We start from the raw sequence: 17,085 nt of genomic DNA on the forward strand, positions 1-17,085 counted from the left end.
TCTTGGGATGGTAATTTGGCACTATCTGTCGAAATCTGAAATGCTCAAAGGTTCTGAGGCAGCCATGCCACAGTCAGGAATCTACCCACTGATATATTAGCACATGCATATCAGGCTGTAGCTGCAAAGATATTCACTATCGATGATTTACGTTAGCAAAAACCATGAAACAAGCTGAAGGCCCCTCTAGAAAACTGACTACATGATGTGATGCCATGACTTGGGACCTAGCAATTTTAGTTCTAGGCATTTATCCTATCGATATATACTGGCATGCATGCAAAATGACAGGTGATGTATTTTGCAGTGTTACTTGTACCAATAAAAGACTGTAAACAAACTAAATATTCTTTGAAAAGAGACTGGTTAAATAAATTATGGTATCTCTGGAATATTACGTAGCCATTAAATAGAATGAGGTAGCTTTATATGTACTATTAAGCATATATATGGACATAATAAAAAAAACAAGCTCTGTACAGAACAAGGTGTCTAGCCTATTAAAAAAAGTTAAAAGATATGTACATGTATATACACATACATATTTGTGCATGTGCACTAAACAGTATATACCTCTGGAAGGATCTGGAGGAAACTGGCTGCCCATGGGGAGAAGACACTGGGTAGCTTGGGACAAGGAGGGGAGGAAGTCTTACATTCTACAGGACAGCTTTTTATACACTTTGAATTTAGTACTATGAGTATTACCTATTCAAAAATTAAAGATCACAGTATCAAATACAATAGAATTCTACAAAGTTATGGAAAAAAAAAGTCTATATGAACTGATATGAGGAGATCCCTGAGAGACAGTAAGTGAAACAAAAACAAACTTGAGGTGAAACAGAATAGAGAATATGACCTCTTTCACGTCATCTTTAAAAATCATATGCACATATCTACATTCAGTATACAAATAGGCCTAGGTTTCTTCTTGGAAGGATATATAAGAAAAAAGTTAACAGTGGTTCTCTCTGGGGAGAAAGATGTGGGAGTGAGTTTTATTTTTCATTTTATAGCCCTTCTGTGCTTTGTTAATTTTCTAATCATGAGCAAACGGTTATCTGAGTGATGGAATTTGGGGCCATTTTTGCTTTTGTCTTTACATTTAAAAAAACAACCTAATAAATAATAGCTCAAAAATAGTAATACGCAGTGTTTAGGAAAGAGCAGTGGAATAAAGCCTCCTATCTACTGCTGAGTGTATACGGAGTGTAAATTTGGTTTAACTTTGAGAAAATAATTTGGCATAGATAGCAGCAACAAATCTTTAAAAATATCATACCTTATAACTTAGTAATTGCATTTTTAGAAATCTATCATAAAAAGGATTTGTATTTGTTACTATTTATAAGAACAAAAAATCAGAAACAAGCTAATTTTCCAACAGTAGGGACATAAGTGAATTAAACTGGTAAATCATACCTTGGTTATAAGGATTGTTTCTGAATTTTGTGATCAGGTTAAAATGTTAAATACAAAAAGTAGGAAATAATATTTTATGCACAACTGATTTCAATTTGTTTTAAAAATATTTATAGGTAGGAAACACATAAAAATGTAAAATATGGTAGCTGGTCGACAGGATCTTGAGTAAGTTTTCTCTTCTCTATATGACTGCATTTCCCTGTTCTCCCACAATGAGAATACATCACCTTTGTAATTATAAAACAGTAACTGTTACTTACAAAATGTCTATTCAGAAGCAAAATCTTACCGAAGTGGGAAGTTTCCCTTCAATTAAAACCAAAGTATCTCCAGAACATATCATAAGCTCTTTCAGTGTTGCATCCTGGGAATATAGAAATTCTTTTTGGTCACTTATGACTTCTGAAAGGAACAAACAGACCAGTGGATTTTTTTTTACCCTGTGCCTCTATTACCTTTTCCAAAAATAAATAAATGAATAAATAAAGCAGATTTTGAAGAAACAGGAAATCAGCTAAGAGTATAAAACCAGGATGTCATTATGTATTAAACTGTGGGCGTATAAAAGTTTGGAGGAAAGGGAGATGGAAGCAGTAAGAAATGATGTGAGACTGACTTATTGAAGGTGAAATTTTAGTTAGGCCTAAAAACATGGGCTGGATTTGGAAAGCTATGTATCAAGAGAAGAGAAGGAATTTGTCACATAAAGAACAAGGGCAAAGTCAAGGATGAGAGTAACTATAACTTGTCCTGGTGAAGAGCTGAGAAACTAGACTGGCTGGAATGGGAAGTGCCATTTAAAGAGTTTTAGGAAGGATGGGGGCACAGGGCAAAGGGATTTGACTTAACAATAAAGGAGTCTTCAGCAGCTTTGAAAAAAGGAGTCACTCAGAAAAACTTTGAGGCAGGGCTTTTAAAGCTGCATCTGGCTGCTACAGTAATGTGATATATTCAAGCGAGGACCACTGGGTTCAGGGCAGCCAGGGATTGTAGTAATTTAAGTAAAAAGCCAAAGCAGGGGTAGGGGGTGGGGGGGGGGAGAGAAAGCTTGAACTGAGATGAAATATGAAGGACGAACGGTAAGGACTGTAAACCATATTTTAGTGTGAATAAATACACTCTTGACATCTAAACAGTATGTCGCGAAGATTCTTTGAGGTCCACTTCCTAATCCGGGTACCTAAACTCTTGGCCAAGACCCAAGATGGGCCTCTTTATAGTGCCCTATTGACTGCTACAGAGCGGCGAGTGTTCCAGTGGAAGGCCTCAGGACACCTGCTTAAGTCCACCTTCTGTTGATGTTGTTACTGAACAGAAAGGCAGATAGACTGGGGAAAAGGGCAGCTGACCAGGCCTATGTAAGTTTCTCATAAAGCTTCATGTCAGGTCTCCTTCAGGAGGGCATGGGTTTGGACTGAGGGGTTTGATGCTATCTGATCAGCAAAGAGAAGATGAACAGGATTGTAACTATCTTGCGATAAGACTGGTCCAAAGGCTATATCCCAAGAGTCGGGCAAGACCTAGAGATGTAGTTTGGACCAGAGCCCAAGCAAATGGTTGGTAACTTACAGGGAAATTCTGAGATTAAAACATTCAGGTTTCAAAAATTCAGAATATATCTTCAAATGCTTTCATTAGTTCAAATGTCTTTTGTTCTCTGAAGTTCTCTGCCTCATAATGAAAAACCACTACTCCTAAGGACTATTCTCTTTCCTGGAAAGGGGATTTATCATAGATGTTAGAAACAGTTTCCACATAGCTGAGACTTGACCTCTGACTCTATCAAAAACTAGAGTAAGAACAAAGTGAAAGTAGATCCATTACAGGTTTTTGTATCCTAAAAAATAGTAATCAAAGCTTTCTCTAGTATTTATTCACAAATGGAGTAGACGTATTTGGTATATGAAAATGCAAAATAAGTTCAATCATTTTTAAAGATCAAATGTATAGAAATCATCTTACTTCTTCACATAAAGGCTCCCCAGCTTCATAGCTCCAGTCCATTTTTCGTAAATGCCACGTGTCTCCTATGAAGGAATCAAAATAAGGATGAAAAAGATAATTCAGAAGAATGTATTTTAAAAGCTTGTCAGGAATGACCTCTGGATAAATGAATATCAAAAGGGGCTTGGTCTGCTAATCATTAATCTTTTAAGTAAATTATCTCTTCCAGAGCATGAGTGACATGAAAAAATTAGTTGTTCCTCCAGTTTGGTTAATTTGCTCTTTCTTCCATTAAGAACTGTATATTGTGGGAGGCGGGGCAAGATGGCGGACTGCTGAGCTGTATGTTTTAGCTACTCCTCCAGGAAAGTAGGTAGAAAGCCAGGAACTGCGTGGACTGGACACCACAGAGCAATCTAACTTTGGGCATACTTCATACAACACTCATGAAAACGTGGAACTGCTGAGATCAGCGTAATCTGTAAGTTTTTGTGGCCAGGGGACCCGCACCCCTCCCTGCCAGGCTCAGTCCCGTGGGAGGAGGGGCTGTCAGCTCCGGGAAGGAGAAGGGAGAACTGCAGTGGCAGCCCTTATCGGAAACTCATTCTACTGATCCAAACTCCAACCATAGACAGACTGAGACCAGACACCAGAGAATCTGAGAGCAGCCAGCTCAGCACAGAGGAGACAGACATAGAACAAAACAGCACAAAAAACTCCAAAATAAAAGCGGAGGATTTTTGGAGTTCTGGTGAACATAGAAAGGGGAAGGGCAGAGCTCAGGCCCTGAGACTCATATGCAAATCCCGAAGAAAAGCTGATCTCTCTGCCCTGTGGACCTTTCCTTAATGGCCCTAATTGCTTTGTCTCTTAGCATTTCAATAGCCCATTAGATCTCTGAGGAGGGCCCTTTTTTTTAATCCTTTTTTCTTTTTCTAAAACAATTACTCTAAGAAGCCCAATACAGAAAACTTCAAAGACTTGCAATTTGGGCAGGTCAAGACAAGAGCAGAACTAAGAGAGCTCTGAGACAAAAGGCAATAATCCAGTGGCTGAGAAAATTCACTAAACACCACAACTTCCCAAGAAAAGGGGGGTGTCCGCTCACAGCCATCATCCTGGTGGACAGGAAACACTCCTGCCCATCGCCAGCCCCATAGCCGAGAGCTGCCCCAGACAACCGAGTGTGACGGAAGTGCTTCAAATAACAGGCACACACCACAAAACTGGGCGTGGACATTAGCCTTCCCTGCAACCTCAGCTGATTGTCCCAGAGTTGGGAAGGTGGAGCAGTGTAAATTAACAAAGCCCCATTCAGTCATCATTTCAGCAGACTGGGAGCCTCCCTACACAGCCCAGCAGCCCAGAACAGCCCTGGGGGGATGGCACTCACCTGTGACATAGCACAGTCATCCCTCAACAGAGGACCCGGGGTGCACAGCCTGGAAGAGGGGCCCACTTGCAAGTCTCAGGAGCCATACGCCAATACCAAGGACTTGTGGATCAGTGGCAGAGACAAACTGTGGCAGGACTGAACTGAAGGATTAGACTATTGCAGCAGCTTTAAAACTCTAGGATCACCAGGGAGATTTGATTGTTAGAGCCACCCCCCCTCCCTGACTGCCCAGAAACACACCCCATATACAGGGCAGGCAACACCAACTACACACGCAAGCTTGGTACACCAATTGGACCCCACAAGACTCACTCCCCTACTCACCAAAAAGGCTAAGGAGGGGAGAACTAGCTTGTAGAGAACAGGTGGCTCCTGGACGCCACCTGCTGGTTAGTTAGAGAAAGTGTACTCCACGAAGCTGTAGATCTGACAAATTAGAGATAAGGACTTCAATTGGTCTACAAATCCTAAAAGAACCTTATCAAGTTCAGCAAATGTCAAGAGGCCAAAAACAACAGAAAATTATAAGGCATATGAAAAAACCAGACGATATGGATAACCCAAGCCCAAGCACCCAAGTCAAAAGATCAGAAGAGACACAGCACCAAGAGCAGCTACTCAAAGAACTAAAGATGAACAATGAGACCATAGTAAGGGATACAAAGGAGATCAAGAAGACCCTAGAAGAGCATAAAGAAGACATTGCAAGACTAAATAAAAAAATGGATGATCTTATGGAAATTAAAGAAACTGTTGACCAAATTAAAAAGATTCTGGACACTCATAGTACAAGACTAGAGGAAGTTGAACAACGAATCAGTGACCTGGAAGATGACAGAATGGAAAATAAAAGCATAAAAGAAAGAATGGGGAAAAAAATTGAAAAACTCGAAATGGACCTCAGGGATATGATAGATAATATGAAATGTCCAAATATAAGACTCATTGGTGCTCCCGAAGGGGAAGAAAAGGGTAAAGGTCTAGGAAGAGTATTCAAAGAAATTGTTGGGGAAAACTTCCCAAATCTTCTAAACAACATAAATACACAAATCATAAATGGTCGGCGAACTCCAAATAGAATAAATCCAAATAAACCCACTCCGAGACATATTCTGATCACACTGTCAAACACGGAAGAGAAGGAGCAAGTTCTGAAAGCAGCAAGAGAAAAGCAATTCACCACATACAAAGGAAACAGCATAAGACTAAGTAGTGACTACTCAGCAGCCACCATGGAGGCGAGAAGGCAGTGGCACGATATATTTAAAATTCTGAGTGAGAAAAATTTCCAGCCAAGAATATTTTATCCAGCAAAGCTCTCCTTCAAATTTGAGGGAGAGCTTAAATTTTTCACAGACAAACAAATGCTGAGAGAATTTGCTAACAAGAGACCTGCCCTACTGGAGATACTAAAGGGAGCCCTACAGACAGAGAAACAAAGAAAGGACAGAGAGACTTGGAGAAAAGTTCAGTACTAAAGAGATTTGGTATGGGTACAATAAAGGATATTAATAGAGAGAGGGGAAAAATATGACAAACATAAACCAAAGGATAAGATGGCTGATTCAAGAAATGCCTTCACGGTTATAACGTTGAATGTAAATAGATTAAACTCCCCAATTAAAAGATACAGATTCGCAGAATGGATCAAAAAAAATGAACCATCAATATGTTGCATAAAAGAGACTCATCTTAGACACACAGACACAAAGAAACTGAAAGTGAAAGGATGGAGAAAAATATTTCATGCAAGCTACAGCCAAAAGAAAGCAGGTGTAGCAATATTAATCTCAGATAAAATAGACTTCAAATGCAGGGATGTTTTGAGAGACAAAGAAGGCCACTACATACTAATAAAAGGGGCAATTCAGCAAGAAGAAATAACAATCGTAAATGTCTATGCATCCAATCAAGGTGCCACAAAATACATGAGTGAAACACTGGCAAAACTAAAGGAAGCAATTGATGTTTCCACAATAATTGTGGGAGACTTCAACACATCACTCTCTCCTATAGATAGATCAACCAGACAGAAGACCAATAAGGAAATTGAAAACCTAAACAATCTGATAAATGAATTAGATTTAACAGACATATACAGGACATTACATCCCAAATCACCAGGATACACATACTTTTCTAGTGCTCATGGAACTTTCTCCAGAATAGATCATATGCTGGGACATAAAACAAGGCTCAATAAATTTAAAAAGATAGAAATTATTCAAAGCACATTCTCTGACCACAATGGAATACAATTAGAAGTCAATAACCATCAGAGACTTAGAAAATTCACAAATACCTGGAGGTTAAACAACACACCCCTAAACAATCAGTGGGTTAACGAAGAAATAGCAAGAGAAATTGCTAAATATACAGAGACGAATGAAAATGAGAACACAACATACCAAAACCTATGGGATGCAGCAAAAGCAGTGCTAAGGGGGAAATTTATAGCACTAAATGCATATATTAAAAAGGAAGAAAGAGCCAAAATCAAAGAACTAATGGATCAACTGAAGACGCTAGAAAATGAACAGCAAACCAATCCTAAACCAAGTAGAAGAAAAGAAATAACAAGGATTAAAGCAGAAATAAATGACATAGAGAACAAAAAAACAATAGAGAGGATAAATATCACCAAAAGCTGGTTCTTTGAGAAGATCAACAAGATTGAAAAGCCCCTCGCTAGACTCACAAAATCAAAAAGAGAGAAGACCCATATAAACAAAATAATGAATGAAAAAGGTGACATAACTGCAGATCCTGAAGAAATTAAAAAAATTATAAGAGGATATTATGAACAACTGTATGGCAACAAACTGGATAATGCAGAGGAAATGGACAATTTCCTGGAAACATATGAACAACCTAGACTGACCAGAGAAGAAACAGAAGACCTCAACCAACCGATCACAAGCAAAGAGATCCAATCAGTCATCAAAAATCTTCCCACAAATAAATGCCCAGGGCCAGATGGCTTCACAGGGGAATTCTACCAAACTTTCCAGAAAGAACTGACACCAATCTTACTCAAACTCTTTCAAACACTGAAGAAAATGGAACACTACCTAACTCATTTTATGAAGCTAACATCAATCTAACACCCAAACCAGGCAAAGATGCTACAAAAAAGGAAAACTACCGGCCAATCTCCCTAATGAATATAGATGCAGAAATCCTCAACAAAATACTTGCAAATCGAATCCAAAGACACATTAAAAAAATCATACACCATGACCAAGTGGGGTTCATTCCAGGCATGCAAGGATGGTTCAACATAAGAAAACCAATCAATGTATTACAACACATTAACAAGTCAAAAGGGAAAAATCAATTGATCATCTCAATAGATGCTGAAAAAGCATTTGACAAAATCCAACATCCGTTTTTGATAAAAACACTTCAAAAGGTAGGAATTGAAGGAAACTTCCTCAACATGATAAAGAGCATATATGAAAAACCCACAGCCAGCATAGTACTCAATGGTGAGAGACTGAAAGCCTTCCCTCTAAGATCAGGAACAAGACAAGGATGCCCGCTGTCACCACTGTTATTCAACATTGTGCTGGAAGTGCTAGCCAGGGCAATCCGGCAAGACAAGGAAATAAAAGGCATCCAAATTGGAAAAGAAGAAGTAAAACTGTCATTGTTTGCAGATGATATGATCTTATATCTGGAAAACCCTGAGAAATCGACGATACAGCTACTAGAGCTAATAAACAAATTTAGCAAAGTAGTGGGATACAAGATTAATTCACATAAGTCAGTAATGTTTCTATATGCTAGAAATGAACAAACTGAAGAGACACTCAAGAAAAGGATACCATTTTCAATAGCAACTAAAAAAATCAAGTACCTAGGAATAAACTTAACCAAAGATGTAAAAGACCTATACAAAGAAAACTACGTAACTCTACTAAAAGAAATAGAAGGGGACCTTAAAAGATGGAAAAATATTCCATGTTCATGGATAGGAAGGCTAAATGTCATTAAGATGTCAATCCTACCCACACTCATCTACAGATTCAATGCAATCCCAATCAAAATTCCAACAACCTACTTTGCAGACTTGGAAAAGCTAGTTATCAAATTTATTTGGAAAGGGAAGATGCCTCGAATTGCTAAAGACACTCTAAAAAAGAAAAGCGAAGTGGGAGGACTTACACTCCCTGACTTTGAAGCTTATTATAAAGCCACAGTTGTCAAAACAGCATGGTACTGGCACAAAGATAGACATATAGATCAATGGAATCGAATTGAGAATTCAGAGATAGACCCTCAGATCTATGGCTGACTGATCTTTGATAAGGCCCCCAAAGTCACTGAACTGGGTCATAACGGTCTTTTCAACAAATGGGGCTGGGAGAGTTGGATATCCATCTCCAAAAGAATGAAAGAGGACCCCTACCTCACCCCCTACACAAAAATTAACTCAAAATGGACGAAAGATCTCAATATAAAAGAAAGTACCATAAAACTCCTAGAAGATAATGTAGGAAAACATCTTTAAGACCTTGTATTAGGCGGCCACTTCCTAGACTTTACACCCAAAGCACAAGCAACAAAAGAAAAAATAGATAAATGGGAACTCCTCAAGCTTAGAAGTTTCTGCACCTGAAAGGAATTTCTCAAAAAGGTAAAGAGGCAGCCAGCTCAATGGGAAAAATTTTTGGAAACCATGTATCTGACAAAAGACTGATATCTTGCATATATAAAGAAATCCTACAACTCAATGACAATAGTACAGACAGCCCAATTATAAAATGGGCAAAGGATATGAAGACAGTTCTCTGAAGAGGAAATACAGATGGCCAGGAAACACATGAAAAAATGTTCAGCTTCACTAGCTATTAGAGAGATGCAAATTAAGACCACAATGAGATACCATCTAACACCTATTAGGGTGGCTGCCGTTAAACAAACAGGAAACTACAAATGCTGGAGGGGATGTGGAGAAATTGGAACTCTTATTCATTGTTGGTGGGACTGTATAATGGTTCAGCCACTCTGGAAGTCAGTCTGGCAGTTCCTTAGAAAACTAGAAATAGAGTTAACATTCGATCCAGAGATTGCACTTCTCGGTATATACCCGGAAGACTGGAAAGCAGTGACACGAACAGATATCTGCACGCCAATGTTCATAGCAGCATTATTCACAATTGCCAAGATATGGAAACAACCCAAATGTCCTTCAACAGATGAGTGGATAAATAAAATGTGGTATATACACACGATGGAATACTACACGGCAGTAAGAAGGAACGATGTTGTGAAACATATGACAACATGGATGAACCTTGAAGACATAATGCTGAACGAAATAAGCCAGGCACAGAAAGAGAAATATTATATGCTACCACTAATGTGAACTTTGAAAAATGTAAAACGAATGGTTTATAATGTCAAATGTAGGGGAACTAGCAATAGAGAGCAACTGAGGAAGGGGGAACAGTAATCCAAGAAGAACAGATAGGCTATTTAACATTCTGGGGATGCCCAGGAATGACTATGGTCTGTTAATTTCTGATGGATATAGTAGGAGCAAGTTCACAGAAGTGTTGCTATATTATGTAACTTTCTTGGGGTAAAGTAGGAACAGGTTGGAAGTAAAGCAGTTATCTTAGGAAAAAAAAAAAAATTTATTTGGAAAGGGAAGATGCCTCGAATTGCTAAAGACACTCTAAAAAAGAAAAACGAAGTGGGAGGACTTACACTCCCTGACTTTGAAGCTTATTATAAAGCCACAGTTGCCAAAACAGCATGGTACTGGCACAAAGATAGACATATAGATCAATGGAATCGAATTGAGAATTCAGAGATAGACCCTCAGATCTATGGCCGACTGATCTTTGATAAGGCCCCCAAAGTCACTGAACTGAGTCATAATGGTCTTTTCAACAAATGGGGCTGGGAGAGTTGGATATCCATATCCAAAAGAATGAAAGAGGACCCCTATCTCACCCCCTACACAAAAATTAACTCAAAATGGACTAAAGATCTCAATATAAAAGAAAGTACCATAAAACTCCTAGAAGATAATGTAGGAAAACATCTTCAAGACCTTGTATTAGGCGGCCACTTCCTAGACTTTACAGCCAAAGCACAAGCAACAAAAGAAAAAATAGATAAATGGGAACTCCTCAAGCTTAGAAGTTTCTGCACCTCAAAAGAATTTCTCAAAAAGGTAAAGAGGCAGCCAAGTCAATGGGAAAAAATTTTTGGAAACTATGTATCTGACAAAAGACTGATATCTTGCATATATAAAGAAATCCTACAACTCAATGACAATAGTACAGACAGCCCAATTATAAAATGGGCAAAAGATATGAAAAGACAGTTCTCTGAAGAGGAAATACAAATGGCCAAGAAACACATGAAAAAATGTTCAGCTTCACTAGCTATTAGAGAGATGCAAATTAAGACCACAATGAGATACCATCTAACACCGATTAGAATGGCTGCCAGTAAACAAACAGGAAACTACAAATGCTGGAGGAGATGTGGAGAAATTGGAACTCTTACTCATTGTTGGTGGGACTGTATAATGGTTCAGCAACTCTGGAAATCAGTCTGGCAGTTCCTTAGAAAACTAGATATACAGTTACCATTCGATCCAGCGATTGCACTTCTCGGTATATACCCGGAAGATCGGAAAGCAGTGACACGAACAGATTATCTGCACGCCAATGTTCATAGCAGCATTATTCACAATTGCCAAGAGATGGAAACAACCCAAATGTCCTTCAACAGATGAGTGGATAAATAAAATGTGGTATATACACACGATGCAATACTACGCGGCTGTAAGAAGGAACGATCTCGTGAAACATATGACAACATGGATGAACCTTGAAGACATAATGCTGAGCGAAATAAGCCAGGCACAAAAAGAGAAATATTATATGCTACCACTAATGTGAACTTTGAAAAATGTAAAACAAATGGTTCATAATGTAGAATGTAGGGGAACTAGCAATAGAGAGCAATTAAGGAAGGGGGAACAATAATCCAAGAAGAACAGATAAGCTATTTAACGTTCTGGGGATGCCCAGGAATGACTATGGCCTGTTAATTTCTGATGGATATAGTAGGAACAAGTTCACAGAAATGTTGCTATATTAGGTAACTTTCCTGGGGTAAAGTAGGAACATGTTGGAAGTTAAGCAGTTATCTCAGGTTAGTTGTCTTTTTCTTACTCCCTTGTTATGGTCTCTTTGAAATGTTCTTTTATTGTATGTTTGTTTTCTTTTTAACTTTTTTTTCATACAGTTGATTTAAAAAAGAAGGGAAAGTTAAAAAAAAAAAGAAAAACAAGGAAAAAAAGATGTAATGCCCCCTTGAGGAGCCTGTGGAGAATGCAGGGGTATTGGCCTACCCCACCTCGATGGTTGCTAACATGACCACAGACATAGGGGACTGGTGGTTTGATGGGTTGAGCCCTCTACCATAGGTTTTACCCTTGGGAAGACGGTTGCTGCAAAGGAGAGGCTAGGCCTCCCTATAATTGTGCCTAAGAGCCTCCTCCCGAATGCCTCTTTGTTGCTCAGATGTGGCCCTCTCTCTCTAGCTAAGCCAACTTGAAAGGTGAAATCACTGCCCTCCCCCCTACGTGGGATCAGACACCCAGGGGAGTGAATCTCCCTGGCAACGTGGAATATGACTCTCGGGGAGGAATGTAGACCTGGCATTGTGGGACGGAGAACATCTTCTTGACCAAAAGGTGGATGTGAAAGGAAATGAAATAAGCTTCAGTAGCAGAGAGATTCCAAAAGGAGCCGAGAGGTCACTCTGGTGGGCACTCTTAGGCACAATTTAGACAACCTTTTTAGGTTCTAAAGAATTGGGGTAGCTGGTGGTGGATACCTGAAACTATCAAACTACAACCCAGAACCCATGAATCTTGAAGACAGTTGTATAAAAATGTAGCTTATGAGGGATGACAATGGGATTGGGAAAGCCATAAGGACCACACTCCAGTTTGTCTAGTTTATGGATGGATGAGTAGAAAAATAGGGGAAGGAAACAAACAGACAAAGGTACCCAGTGTTCTTTTTTACTTCAATTGCTCTTTTTCACTCTAATTATTATTCTTGTTATTCTTGTGTGTGTGCTAATGAAGGTGTCAGGGATTGATTTGGGTGATGAATGTACAACTATGTAATGGTACTGTGAACAATACAAAGTATGATTTGTTTTGTATGACTGCGTGGTATGTGAATATATCTCAATAAAATGAAGATTAAAAAAAAAATAACTGTATATTGTGAAATAAAAACAATGCTTACTACTATTATACAATATTTACTTTATATCTTTGTTACTTACCTATACACATATATATCCATCACACATCAGTATACCAGTATATAACTTTAAGACATCACGTTACAGAAACAAGCCAGACACAAAAGTTTAAATATTGTATTATTTCTCGATATGAAATAATTAGAATAGGCAATTTCATAGAGTCAGAAACTAGAATCCAGGTTACCAGGGGCCAGGGTGGGGTAGGGAATGGGGAGTTCATGCTTAATTAATACAAAATTTCCTTTTCGGGTGATGAAAAAGTTTTGGAAATGGATGATGATGATTGTAGCACAACATTGTGAATGTAATTAACTCCACTGAATTACATATTAGAATGAGGTTAAAAGGGGAAATTTTAGATTGTACTGTACTTTAGATAGGACTATTCAACACAAACAGTGAACCCCATTATAAACCATGGGCTATCGTTAACAGTACAATTATAATACTACTCTTTCATCAACTGTAACAAAAGTACCACACTAATGCAAAGTGTTCATAATGGGGGGGGACTATATGGAAACTGTATTTTCACATGATTTTTCTGTAAACCTACAACTTATCTAATAAAATTAATTATATTAAAGAAACCACCAATAAATTTAAAGTGAACATCATCACTTCATAGCACAGCATGGTTCAGAGACCTAGTCACTTGTCTGAATTTGGGTAAGCCATTTAATCTCTCAGCCTGTTTCTTCATCTGCAAAATGGGAATGGATGATGATTCCTGTGTGACAGGACTGTTGTCGAGATGAAAAGAGATGATGTGTGTGAAGCTCCTAGAAAAGGGCCTTGCACCCAGAACATGTTAACTTCCCTTCAAGATAACGTAGCCCCAGGCTTCTATTTAATGCAGTTTTGAGAACAGCAAAGCACTACAATGAGAGGATGATATCTCATAAAGTTCACTGACATGATTCTACCCAGCCTGCTACTTTAAGAGACCCTGGATTTACTTTTTTCATTCATATCACATTCCTCAATCTATACCACAAAAATACTGACATGAGACACAAATGCACTAAAATTATGAAGCAACAAGATTTGAAAAAAAAAGAAGTCAGTGAAAGACCTGAATTACAAATCTTGGCTTATCACTTTTGTACCTTTGCTGGTTCTTACATAGGTTCTCTTTACTCAGCACTAACCTACCACTAGTTTTCTTTTAGCTTAAACAAGAAACAGGAGAATTCCTCATGTACATTCAGAAATGTAAAGTGTAACTGCTAACCCTGGAGAAAAAAAGTTTTAAAAGTTTTCATAATGCTTATAGATAATTTATTATAAGTCAAAGATGTGGATAAGATTATATCATCATGGTATAAAACTTACCTGGTAGGCCAGATTTTTCTAGCATTATCTTTAAACACTGTGAAAATAAAAATATGTTCAATGTTAGTTTTCTGTTGCTGAATTATAGTACTGTGAGAAACACCAATTTTGGGACCTGGGCCTATTTAAGACTTACTATATTTAACAATTCTCGAATAAAGACATACATAGTTAAGATGAGATACTGTTTTAAGTTAGCGCTCCTCCCTAAGATACAGGCAGGGCCAATTCAGCAGAGGAAAAAAATAGTTCCACTTGCAACCCAGGAACTACCGTTCAAAGTTTTGTTCCTCCACTTTCAGCTTTGCAGGTGCCTTTCTTATGAGGACTGATAATGTGGTTCTAACCAGAGACTCTCAAATAGGCTTATTTCACAGATACGAATTAAACTCTGAATCCTATAAAAAAAGATTAGACTTTACTTAGCACCTTCAAAACACAACTGATCATATATAAAGTCTGGAGGAAAGAATTGTGTAAGCTATAATCTCATGGCACAATATGATAAACAAGGCACTGTTAACAAAAGTTTTAAAAAACAAAAATAATAATTAAAACTTCTAACTTCTTGAGGGAAAAACATTCCTAAAATAAATATTGGGCAAAGAATAAAGAAAATTTAATTTAGACTACACCAGAGCAAAAGGAGGCAAAGATAAGGATGGTTACTGCTGCAATGTTTGTAAGAGAGAAAAATGGCAAACCACTAAAACATCCATTAGCATGTTTACAGAAACTATGAAAGGTCTGAAAGCAATTAAAAGAAGAAAAGATTTATACATACAGATCTTTTTTAAAATATTTTAAGTGAAAACTTAAAGTTCTAGTACAGTATATACAGTGTGATCCCATCTGTACTGAAAAGAAACCATATTAACAAATCAAGCTCTTTATTTCTTACATCATCACATGCATATGTTGGTACCACACGGCAGGGATCTGGACGGTTGCCCACCCCACGATGTGGATAAGGTTATTACATGCAGTGACAAAAGAGACATCTGGGGAAGGGACTGGAATACGGTGGTGGCCAAAGGGGATTTTTAATCCCTCTGAAGTTTAACAGTGAGAATAAATCCATGATTAGTTATACGACTAAAAGTAAAATTTAAAAAGACTTTAAAATACAATAATAGCATGTTTATAAAATGACAGTGAGAAAACAGTACTTTAAAACATTGGGAATGGACCAAAGTGGTAATCAAATAAAACTGCTCTCTTCAAGGCTTTCACTATTTAAGAAACACAAATAAGAAACAACTGAGCAGTCACATCATCTGTGCTCTAGGTAGGGGAAATAGCCAGTGTAAAGGCCTTGCTGAGGGTCAGCAGGGAGGCTGTTGTGGCTGGAGTTGAGTGAGCAAGTGGGGGAGTAGTAGGAGGTTAAAAAAAAAAAAAAAAAGATACTGGAGGTCAGACCACATAGGGCCTTACAAGGTCATCTAGGACTTTGGCTCTTACTCTGAGATGGGAACCCACTGGTGGGTTGTGAATTTAGGAATGACTGATCTGACTTCCATTTTAAAGGATCAGTCTACTGTAAGAATAGTCCCTGGGGGATGCAAGGTTGGAGGCAGGCAGATCAAGAAGGAAGCTGCTGGGATAATCCAGATGAGATTGCGATGAGTGTGACCAGAGTAAAAACAGTGGAAGGGCTGAGATGTGGTCAGATCCTACATACATTTTGATGGTAGAACCAAATGGATTTCCTAAAAAATCAGGATGTGAACTAAGAAAGAGAAGAATCAAGGATGATGCCAAGGTTTTTCGCTTGAGCAAGTAGAAAAATGGAACCACATTAATGAAGAAGAGAAAAATGTTGAGTGGGGGTACAATCGGAGGGAAAAGATGAGGGTTCTGCTATAAATTAGACAAACAAGCTGGATATGTAACCTGGAGATCTGGGGAGGAGGTCCAGGCTAAGAATGAGCAGCAGTGGCATGCTCAAGAGGTGGGGAGGAGAGAGGAAGAGCAAACTGAGGAGGGGTAGGCCAGGGAGGTGGAAGGAAAACCTGAAGACCTTGATCTGTCTGGAACCCAAATGCAAAAAGTGTTTCACAAGAACAGAGTGGTCAACCAGGTTAAATGCTGCTGCTGCCATAGGATAAGACTGAGATCCTGCTCCCTGGATCAGCGGCATGGAGGCGGTCACTGAGGACCCTGACGTGAGCTGTTTCAGTGGAGTGGCAGGGCACAAGGGGTTCAAGGGGAACAGAAAGACATACACTGCTCCTCTGAAAATGTTGTGGTTTCTTTCTCTGAATCCCGCACCCCCCCCCCCCCAAAAAAAAGAAAACAAAAAACACACACACACTAAGAAGAAAAATACATAAAGTAAAAAGGCAGATGAAAAAACTGGGAAAATATTTATAGCATGCAACAAAAGGTAAAAATGATGTTTATTCGTATCATGTTTTACCATGGAAAATTTCAAATGCATGCCGAGTATAGTAAAACAAACCCGCCAGTACCCTCCACCCAGTCACAGTTATTACCATGGCCAGTCTTGTGGGTTAACATTCCCACCCACAGGCCCCCCCCCCCCCCAGAGTATTCTGAAGCCGATCCTGAATATCAAATCATTGTAAATATTTAGTATGCATCTCTGAAAGATAAGCAATCTTTTTAAAAACATAACACCAAAATGATTATGACCTTTAAAAAAATTAAGA

At 38.5% G+C, this 17,085-nt stretch overlaps 1 protein-coding gene across 8 annotated transcripts in view; it reads right to left on the reverse strand.

Moving 5' to 3' along the window:
- Positions 1 to 17,085, reverse strand: part of USP40 (ubiquitin specific peptidase 40) — a 114,300-nt gene that overhangs the window by 20,851 nt on the left and 76,364 nt on the right. For 6 of the 8 annotated variants that reach the window (XR_005218712.1, XM_037848882.1, XM_037848881.1 and 3 more), the window contains 3 exons: positions 14,414 to 14,450; positions 3,391 to 3,455; positions 1,718 to 1,792 (listed from right to left, as the gene is read on the reverse strand). Coding sequence is in view for 5 of the 8 variants with exons in the window: in XM_037848882.1 (XP_037704810.1) it covers positions 1,718 to 1,792; positions 3,391 to 3,455; positions 14,414 to 14,450 (177 nt within the window). In the remaining 3 variants the exon portion in view is untranslated. Of the gene's footprint in view, positions 1 to 1,717; positions 1,831 to 3,390; positions 3,456 to 14,413; positions 14,451 to 17,085 lie in introns of those variants that run through there. The other 2 variants (XR_005218713.1, XM_037848887.1) reach the window with 2 other exon arrangements.

This window comes from Choloepus didactylus, chromosome 9 (assembly GCF_015220235.1).
Source record: "Choloepus didactylus isolate mChoDid1 chromosome 9, mChoDid1.pri, whole genome shotgun sequence".
NCBI lineage: Eukaryota > Metazoa > Chordata > Mammalia > Pilosa > Megalonychidae > Choloepus > Choloepus didactylus.